The sequence below is a fragment of the Phoxinus phoxinus genome, assembly GCF_949152265.1.
Source record: "Phoxinus phoxinus genome assembly, chromosome: 6".
NCBI classification, from domain to species: Eukaryota; Metazoa; Chordata; class Actinopteri; order Cypriniformes; family Leuciscidae; genus Phoxinus; species Phoxinus phoxinus.
The window spans coordinates 40,318,522-40,329,409 of NC_136881.1; the positions used below are offsets into that span (position 1 = coordinate 40,318,522).

General features: G+C 38.5%; 1 protein-coding gene across 2 annotated transcripts; it reads right to left on the reverse strand.

Moving 5' to 3' along the window:
- Positions 1–2,371: 2,371 nt before the first annotated feature.
- Positions 2,372–8,607, reverse strand: LOC306999674 (uncharacterized protein). Of its 2 annotated transcripts, XM_079614551.1 has the most exons (6): positions 8,370–8,607; positions 6,916–7,668; positions 6,710–6,831; positions 6,532–6,635; positions 4,197–4,336; positions 2,372–2,464 (listed from the first exon to the last, which is right to left on the reverse strand). In XM_079614551.1, the coding sequence occupies exons 1-5, from the start codon at positions 8,470–8,472 to the stop codon at positions 4,204–4,206; spliced, it is 1,215 nt and encodes a 404-aa protein (XP_079470677.1). In that variant the 5' UTR covers positions 8,473–8,607; the 3' UTR covers positions 2,372–2,464; positions 4,197–4,203. The 2 variants fall into 2 exon arrangements, with proteins under 2 accessions (XP_079470677.1, XP_079470676.1); XM_079614550.1 differs by lacking the exon at positions 2,372–2,464 and having other exon boundaries at positions 3,410–4,336.
- Positions 8,608–10,888: the final 2,281 nt, after the last annotated feature.

Genomic DNA, 10,888 nt, shown 5'->3' on the forward strand with positions numbered 1-10,888 from the left:
TTGTAAGTAGTGTTTTACACTAGTGTTAAACCTTCACAATACGTATAGTTTTATTTCACACTGGCCTTCGACCTTCAGGCCAACTTAAAGGTCCCGTTTTTCCTGTGTTTTTGAAGCTTTGATTGTGTTTACAGTCTGCAATATAACGTGTTCATGTTTCACATGTAAAAAAAACAGTATTTTTCACAAAATGTACTTATCTGTATACCACTGTTTTCACTTTCCTGAAAACGGGCTGATGACTTCCTTGTTCTATGAAGTCCCTCCTTCAGAAATGCGTAACGAGTTCTGATTGTGCCAGCGGTTCCTGTGTTGTGATTGGACAGCAGATTAGCGCACGTTGCCCGGAAAGGTCCCGCCTCTTACCATACCGTGGAGACGCATGCGCTCAGTGTTACTGTAAACATGGCCAAACAAAGGTGATCTGACTCCGGGATGAAAATAACAGCGTCTCGACGACATGGCGACAAACACACTCTACAAACGCAACTTTTCCTCTTCTCTGTATGAGCACAACAAGACCACGCCCTCTTGTGTGTATTCCTGTGTGCGGAGGTTCGTCAAAAAACTGTTCTAGTGACGTCATTAAAGCAGGAAGTGGAGGATGTAGTCCAAACCGGCCGCTCGCTGTAGACTTTGAAAGGGGACTTCTGTTAAATCACGCTTGGCATTGAACTTTGAGCTTTATAATTTTACAGGTATTATTTATGCTCTAACAGCAACATTACACACTAGCTAAAGTAAAAAAAAATGGGATCACGAAGAACAGTACCATTAAAAACTCCCTGCAGACTCACACTACTGTGTGTGTGTATTGTACAGAATCACCCACATGTTATCATCTTTAAAAGCCAACAAGAGGAATCTGTGAGCACTCAAATGAACCCTGAATCTGATGTGTCTGTTCCTCTCTGATCACTTCGGTCTGATAAACCTGCTCTCTGCTGCCCCTGCTGGACTGGAGCAAATATACCCATAGTACAATAAACAGATGCACAAGAATGAAATATGAAATAAAAACAAAATTGCTGTGATAATAATGACAACTGGCCATTTGTGATTACCATGATTGCATAAAATAATACAAGTGGGTTAAATAATGATCTTATAAAGTTTTAACTCTTACGTCATAGGCTAAACACTTTGTGAAACGTACATCATTAAAGTATTAGATATAATTACAGTGGTTTAACCTCCAGTATATGAACTCTGGACATTTTTCCATTTTTCTACTAGGATAACTATATTCTAACACATTTAATTACATAGTCTACCGTTTATGTGATTCCAGCTTACCTATAATGATCTTTAGCTCCCTCTAGTGTATGAACCTTTCTGGCTGTTTTTCTCATCTCACAGACTCACACACGAGCTGCTTCTCTTTTCTTACACTGTGCTCTCTCCCATTGTGTTTCTTCCTTTCCTCGCAGCTTCTAAGCATGAGGGAAATAGCCAACGAGAGCCGTGACTCTTGAGACTTTTACCGGGAAAAGATTCGAAGCCTTCGAGTATCGACAGCAGATCGACATGTTGGCTTGTTTACAACAGCCATTAAAGCCTGGAAATAAGTGAACCAAAATGTCGGTTGATAAACTTTTTGTTAAGCGGGAGACCATCCACTCCCCTGACCTCACAAAACTAGTCTTACAATTCAAAACTTTTGTTTAAGTCTTGGGACATTATGACCCATGAGGCGAGGGTAAATAATAACCAGGCGAACGGCGCGGCAGTGCAGCTTTAATCACCACGGCGTATATTTATATTCAAATAATTCCACATATTAAATAATGTAACAGACTTTTAATGTAAATACCCACAAAGAAAGAAAGAAAAATAAATGGAAGAATTAAGTCTCAATTTCTTTTACTTGATTTTTAGTTTGAGCCAATAGCTATGAATAGCTGGAATATGAAATGCTAAATTTATGTAATTACACTAGTGTTAAATGTACTGCTTAAGATAAAAATGCTGTTTACTAATCATGCCAATTATCCATTTATTCAATTGACCATTTTATTTAACTCGAAGGCAGCTTGACACTCAATATCAGAATAACAGGGTAAATCAGGACACGTTAGCTGGGTATACTGTATTTTATTGTGAGATTAGAGAACATATTTTTTTGCCGGCAGTTCAAACAGTGAACAAGAACACAAAAGTAACTTCAGGGCTATAGACCAAGCCAAAATAATAAGCAAAAAGTGAACTATATCAGGAACTGAAGATAAAAGAAAATACAAAGACTTCCCTAACTCCTTAACTAAACATAAGCAGGAGAAAAACAGGTCAAAAATAAATGGCCTTTATAATCAGACAGAACAGAGGATGTCGAACATTTCCGTTCCTCCCGTCCGCAACTACAGAGCGAAGGCGGCACCTCCAATTAGGACAGGAGACGTGTGAGAAACAGGACAGGAGAGACAACCAGAGGGAGAAACTGGGGTGTTTCCTCTGGCAGTCCCTCCTCAAAAAAATTGGATGAGAATTATAAAAATATATATATATATTTATAATACTAATATTATATATTATCAATATATAATAAGAAAGCAACTTGAACTGACAAATCTTAAAATATGTCAGTGCCATTGTTTTGTTTTTTAAATGCACACCAGTACTTTTTTTTTTTCTACGGCATGTTTAGAAAAGCTATTGAACAAGGGGGGGGGGGGGGGGGGGGGGGGTTGGGGTCCTAAGCTAAATTAGGACAGAATTAGCCTGGTTCTACCAGACTCTCGTACATTTCATTTGTACAGAGAGTCTGGCCACTCTCCATTGACAAGCGTTAGAGGACAATTCCGGCGAAAAATGAACCTAGGGGTAATTAACACATGGTTACCGAGTCAATCGTTCTCTGGGATGCGTTTTCATGATAATCGAATGTAAGTTAAAAGAAATCACTAGTTAATACCACTAACAAGGCTCGAAATAGCCTCACACTAACATATATTGTATGAAATATATATGAAATAATAATAAATATGAAAATGTATTATATTAACATTATGTTGACCATTAAAGAGAAAGCAATTCAACAACAACAAAAAAGGTTTCACAGACACTCAATATCAGCATGGTGAATTATTGTAGTCTGGGACACTTTATTCTGGGGCCGTATTCACAAATCATTTTTATCTTAGCACTAAGAGTTCTCATAATTAGCAGAAAATGTTCTTAGGTAAGAGTTTCATCTTAAATCTTATTCACAAAAGCTGTTGAGACCAACTTTTACAGAGTCGCGGCCAAAGCCGATTCGAAAGACCGCTGTTCTCCATCCGCAGCCGCCATTCTTTGTTTTCAAGTGGCAGCCGTCGCAACTCTGTCGTCATATGTTAAGCCCGCCCCCGCCTACTCTATACACGACGTGATTGGCCTGACCCAATTTAGGTTTTTGCAGCTAGAAGGTCTATGGAGAGTTGCTAGACTGCCCTGGCTGCAAAATACATTTTGCTGCCGCTAGGGTGCGTCTAGATATCTAGGCTAGTTGAGACCAACTTTTACTAAGGAATAGAGAGAAGTCTTAAGCTAAGAGAAAGGGGCGGGGTTTACCTTGTTGCTATGGATGATGTCATCATGCGTACTAACTATGCAAACAGCGATTGGCTGATGGGGGAGGAGTGAGCTAGTGTCACTAATTGAACTAGTATATGTTCAGCTAATTGTCAGTCTCTTACATGTATGCATCACAAATTAAGTTTTATTAACAAAGTTCGGGAGGAGCACAAACGGTCAGTATAATCACAGCTCGAGACATATACACACCAACATTTCTCCTAAATTGACACGTTTGGGGCTACTTTTAGCCTTAACATGGTTTGTGAGTACGGACCCTGTTGTTTACTCATTATAACAGCTAGAATAAGATCATATTGGCATAGAGCTGCTTGTGATGGAGCAAGACATGAACACATTAGAGATTTGGTGTGCTACATTAGCCACTGTCCCGGAGTTCACCCCATGTTGTAAAGCAAATGTTATTAAAGCAATACATTGTTTTTGAGTGTTGTCAACATTTGTTTTACATTGTTTTACATGGTTTTGTATGTTATAAATTTTTTTTAAATTAAATTGATATCATAAAAGCAGTTTAAATAACATTAACTTAGGGAAGACCTCATTCAGAAATTTTACTATCACAATAAGATTGATTCTGTAAAATAATACAAATAAAAACATGACAATATCCAATTCCTTACCAAATCCCTATTTCTCACAAATCCCTTTTCTCTCTGCAGAGCATGGGAGATCATTCCAGTTCTGGGCGGAGTCTAAAGGCATCAGTTCAACACAGACCTCATTTCGACCAGCATTATTTTGCTCCTCTTCAAACCAAAACCTGAATAAATGTGGCAAGAGCAAATTCAGACCACAGAATCAGTCATTCTAACTTAACTTTACTTAATGTCTTAACTTAATTGTAATACTCTTCTAATCTGTACTATTCACATGCTATGATTTCTTATTCAGAAAACTCAAGTTAAGAATAACTGATTGGTTTGAGTGCCATTTTGTCAAGCAAAAGAAAAACTTTTTTTGAGGTTGGGCAATTATTAATAGACTTTTCACTAATTTCCTCCACTTCTTCACATCTTTCTATGTTTGCATTCACTGATTTCCAAGTCTTAGTGAATGTTGAATTGTTGAAATTTTAAGTGAGCATCACATAAGCTGACTTCATACATTGATGTTGATTTTCCTCAAGTGTTTTTGTTTGAACTCACAGTTCTCAGAACTCAGAACTTCATTTATACACTGAACAAAATTATAAACGCAACACTTTTGTTTTTGCCCCCATTTTTTCATGAGCTGAAGTCAAAGATCTAAGACTTTTTCTATGTACACAAAAGACCTATTTCTCTTAAATATTGTTCACAAATCTGTCTAAAACTGTTTTAGTGAGCACTTCTCCTTTGCCGAGATAATCCAACCACCTCACAGGTGTGGCATATCAAGATGCTGACTATTATTGCACAGGTGTGCCTTAGGCTGGCCACAATAAAAGGCCACTCTAAAATGGGGGGGGGTTATCATATTCGATCTGAAAACCAGTCAGTATCGATGCACTCCTTTGCATAGAGTTGATCAGGTTGTTGATGTTGGTCCACTCCTCTTCAATGGCTGTGTGAAGTTGCTGGACATTGGCAGGACCTGGAACACGCTGTCGTATACCACGAGCATGCAGATGAGCTTCCCTGAGACGGTTTCTGACAGTTTGTGCAGAAATTCTTTGGTTTGCAAACCGATTGTGTGCAGCCGCTGTTCGGGTGGCTGGTCTCAGACGATCTTGGAGGTGAAGATGCTGGATGTGGAGGTCCTGGGCTGGTGTGTTTACACGTGGTCTGCGGTTGTGAGGCCAGATGGATGTACTGCCAAATACTCTGAAATGCCTTAAGAGACGGCTTATGGTAGAGAAATAAACATTCAATTCACGGGCAAAACTCTGTTGGACATTCCTGCAGTCAGCATGAATGAATGTGTTTGGGATACTCTGGATCGGCGTTTACGACAGCGTGTTCCAGGTCCTGCCAATATCCAGCAACTTTGCACAGCCATTGAAGAGGAGTGGACCAACACTCCACTGGCTGCAATCAACAATTTTTTCTTTATTTTTTTTCATCCCCCCAATACAGTAAAGCTGCACATTTTAGGGTGGGCTTTTATTGTGGCCAGCCTAAGGCACACCTGTGCAATAATCATGCTGTCTAATCAGCATCTTGATATGCCGTGAACAATATTTGAGAGAAATAGGCCTTTTGTGCACATAGAAAAAGTCTTAAATCTTTGAGTTCTGCTCATGAAAAATGGGGGCAAAAACAAAAGTGCTGCGTTTATAATTTTGTGTAATTCACTTCCTATTGATGCACCGATGCAACAAGAAATCACAGTTATTTGATTTATAAGTAAGGGAAGTTATATATATATATATATATATATATATATATATATATATATATATATATATATATATATATATATATATATAATTAATTCAAACATAACCATATTTCTTGTCAAATATTTTAAAAATTTATTGATACCACTTATGTCATAAACATGCTGTAAAACTTTTAATTGGATTGATATAATCCCACTATACTTGTGACAATATCTTGCAATTGATCATGCTTCAGTAACACACATACTTCAACATTCAGCATTCAAAACATATCAATGGTAACAATTACATTTTATTTAAAGTAAATTATCAAGTACCCTCAGTTCTTTTTTAGTCACTAGAACTCTTATAAGTGAACTAAGCATTTGTCAGTATAACACTATTCCTATTTTGCTTTACTTTTTTTTTAAAGGCAATCGGTTTGCATGCTTTTGTAAGTAAGCCTAATTAGATTTGACAGTGTATCGCAACTAAGAGGAAAAATAATGGAGAGAAGAGTTATGTTTTGAAAAAAAAAAAAAAATAGGTTTTGGTGTTTATTGAACAGTTGTGTCTTCAGTTATTTTTAGAGGTTGTGACGGTCTCATGTTTAAAATACATTCATAGTGATTGTCTGTGAGTGTTTTATCACTTACGTTTGATTCAGTGTTGAATTATCCACCCATTTCATGATCCCCTCAGTCTCAGAGTCAGACAAACCAATCCACACTCTCTCCTTGACAAATGAAGTTATGTGCCTCTGTGTGAATAAAAACAGGAGTAAGTGTGATTCCTCTCATTCATTAACAATCACTCACTCACACACACACTCACCTGCTTCTCTTCAGTGTTGATAATGACCAGATCACCACCATGATCCCTGCAGTACTGCCTGCTCTCAGACCAGCTCTTCTTCTTATTGGATTTGAACAAACATATAGGCCCACGCGGATCTCCTAACAGAAACTCACATTTTAAAAATTATATGGTTAAAGATAAAGAAAATTATGAAAAAGAATTAAAAACAGATTCATACTGACCTTGTTTAGATTTTTCCTTCTTTAGTTCTTCACTCAAAGATGTGACGTTGCTTTCTAACTCCAGTTTCTTCTGATTCAACTGGGTTTTCTCATCAGTGAGATTATTGACTCTGGTCTCCAATTCCAGTTTCTTCTGATTCAAAGAGTTAAAACTGTCCTGTAACTGACTTTTCTCAGCAGTGAGATCACTGACTCTGGTCTCCAATTCCTTTTTCTTCTGATTCAAAGAGTTAAAACTGTCCTGTAACTGACTTTTCTCAGCAGTGAGATTATTGACTCTGGTCTCCAATTCCTGTTTCTTCTGATTCAAAGAGTTAAAACTGTCCTGTAACTGACTTTTCTCAGCAGTGAGATCACTGACTCTGGTCTCCAATTCCTTTTTCTTCTGATTCAAAGAGTTAAAACTGTCCTGTAACTGACTTTTCTCAGCAGTGAGATTATTGACTCTGGTCTCCAGTTCCAGTTTCTTCTGACTCAAAGAGTTAAAGTTGTTCTGTAACTGGCTTTTTTCAGCAGAGAAATCATTGACTCTGGTTTTCGGTTCCGGTTTCTTCTGACTGAAAGAAATGAAGTCTTGGTCTTTATCAGTAATTATACCAGTGTTCTTGTCCTGTGAGCTGTTGATAGTGTGATTGTAACTCTTTAACAGGTCTCTCTCTGCTGTGGTGGTGATGTACAGTGTGATGAAGACCAGCAGAAGAACACAGATGAGCCCGAGACACACTGTCATCAACATCAAACACCTGCTTCCTCCTGACAAACAGAGACAAAACACACACATATTATACATATATTTATTATAATACATTACTTATTTACCATTGTTGTGTTTAGCATGCTGAATGTTTACATCTGTGTGTAACTCAAGAATGACCGATTGCAAGATATTGTCACAAATATAGAGAGATTATATCAACCAATTTAAAACTTTCACAAGGTGTTTATGACTGGGAACACTGATCACCACAATGGTGAGTTTAAACTAAAACATTTAAAGAAAATCAACATCAATTGATGAAGTCAGCTCATGTAACGCTCTCTCAAATATTTCAGTTGTATTGACAATTCAACATTCAAGATGACTTTGGGAAACGAGTGAATGCAACTAAAAAAATATAACTGCAGAAGTGAGGGGAAATGAGTGAAAAGGCTATTGAGAATTTCCATTAAGTCTATATATAAAAAAGGTTGCCTGGCAAAATGCCACTCAAACCAATCAATCTTAACTTGGGTTTTCTGAATAACCAAGCATAGTATGTGAATAGTACAGATATTTACAATTAAGTTAAGACATTAAGTAAAGTTAACTTAAAAAGTGTTAGTTAGAATAACTGTTGGATTTTTCAGTGTAAAAAAAGGAATGATTGAGATTTTATGTAACATTTTTCAGATACTCAAACATCATTGCGACATTAACAACTCCATCTCTACGTCAGAATAAAATGTCTACTTACTGCACATTGGAGCTTTTCCTTCATCCTCATGCCAGAGACTCTCTGTCTGTGGTCCAGTTGTGCCTTCAGTAACTCTGTTTACAATATACCTGCCTGATTTCATTATTTGCTCTTACTCACAGTCTTACAATACAGTAGCCTATGTGTTCACAGATGAGCTGCGGTCTGTACTGCAAGACTGGGGTTCCTGCTAAGAATGAACATGAAATCAAACATCCTGCATTAAACAATACAAATCACTAATCTGGAAATTAGAAGAAAGCGCATAAGGACCCGCCTGGCCCAGACTTCTCTCCTCGCCCCCCTCTCCCTACTTCCCTCCTTTCATCCTGACAGTCACTGAAAGTTCACTAAGAATGTCAATATATAAATGTATCTTGTGAATCTATTGTTGTTTCCCATTCCAATGTGGTGTAAGTCTCAGTGCAATTGGTAAAATGGTCTCAATTTCACTACAGTCACTTATATTATGTGCAAGATTGAAAATTATGTTCTCCTTTTTGGGTGGTGTCTCTTCAAGATATATAATAATCATAGCTCCTTTCCCCAAAACCAGGTTTGACATTTGAGGCACGAGAGTAGGTCCAACAAATCCCAAAATGTTGTGTAAATATTTACAACTCGTCTGTTCTGGGTATTTAATAGCCTGGGAAAACCCAGACCACTTCCGGCAAATTTAGATTTGCTCTGCAAGTGGGTCTGGCAAGGAGCCCATTGAAACCCATTTCCAATCCGTCGAAATCGCGGCACCAATCATAAATGTTGGGGCGGGCTTTACACGATGACGACAGAGAAGAGACGGTGACGCAGATTTTGTACATTACAGAGATGGATGCCGCCGTGGAACATCACAACATCACTCGTTCGAATCAGCTATCGCGTCAAGCGATTTAAAATTGTCATTTTCGTTAACACAAACAGAGAATTGCTGGATCTCGAGATGTCGCTATGCATACGTCATGTCATTCATCGCTCTGATTGGTTTTAGATCTACCCGACGTCCGTTGGTGACGCCCCTGTGGAAATGAATTGTCTATGGAGCTTTGCCAGACCCTAACTCAGTTACAACTGAGAGTGGTCTGGGTTTTCCCAGGCTAGGTATTTAAGGTAAACTGGCAGAACTGTCTTTGGAAATCTGTAACCAGGAAACCCCCACACAGTGCTGAGCACTGTAGCGACAATGACATCCGGCCAGCTGCTTGTCAAATTAGTGAATCGTGATTCTCGCAAACACTTCATTCGTTGTGTGACCAGACGAGAGCGTTGTCTCTTTCGTCCATTCCAACACACACACACACACACACAAAGAGACACGTAAGGTGACACCCACATTCCTCACCCGAAGACACTCACGTGCCTTCCACAAAGAAATGCACACACACATAAGGATTCCTTCAAAGGAATCATATTTAAGACTTTTCCACATGTATATGATATTTTTCGGTGTCGCCATTTCTGTGTCACGACCGATTTGGAACATCAATATCAGCATGTATTAATCAAACTTTAAAATGCCTATACTAATGCATAATAATGTAACTTTGTTTTCATATAATCTGAACATGATGTGTTTAGTGTCATTTTGAATCTTGAGACCTAACGGAGTTGAATCTCGATAATAGACTGCAATGATATGATTATTACGATATGAATCCTTTTCAGTCGTAGAATAGACTCAATTCCAAAGCTGTCATAAATTACTCAGCCGAGGGTCCCCTCGACAAGACAAAGAAAGCTTCCCGCTCTCATATCACTGAAGGTGATTGGCTACTCGCGCCAAACCAGGCGTGACCCATACAGTCTTTAAAAAGAGAGCCAAAGCTCCTCCTCTCTCTCTTCCTGCCTTCATCACTGCTTCGTCATGTGAAAAGTCTCCGAACTCCTTTGGGAGTCTCCGTCTTCTTTTATTTTCTTTATCTAAGTTTCTTTTGTTTCATTTTCAAATTCTCCTTGGTTCGCCTTCACCTAAGAGTGAACGAATTTAGCGTGAATTATTCCTTCAGCAACTTTACTTTCAAGAAGCCTTCAAAACTCCCGCGACCAGCGCGCCCCGGAGACACGAGAGCACGCGCCCTGTCCGAGGCTCCACGAGAGAACGCGCCTCAGCACGAGAACGCGCGCTCCTCTCAGACATACACACAAACAACTTTGCAAGTATTAACTCCCACGAGTTTTAATGTTTTAAAGTTTGTTCGTTGTTGGCTCTCTCAAAGGTCTGTGATGTTGCTATTCTATGATCATTCGTGATCTACTTTCTCTTTCTCTCTCTCCCTCAAACCGCGCGCGAACGGCACGCGTCACTCTTACTAGTCATCCTCGCTCTCATTCACTTTCTCTCTCTCTCCAACTCTCTCTCTCTCATCTGTTATCCGTTTTGTCTTGTTTGTTAACTGTAAGTAAATGTACATAGACATATAAACCGGGTATCTTGTGTAGTACTTAGTCTATATTCTGTAGTTTTGCATTTATTAAAACAATATATTCAACTGTGTCTGTGAAAAATGCTTGTAAAAACACAA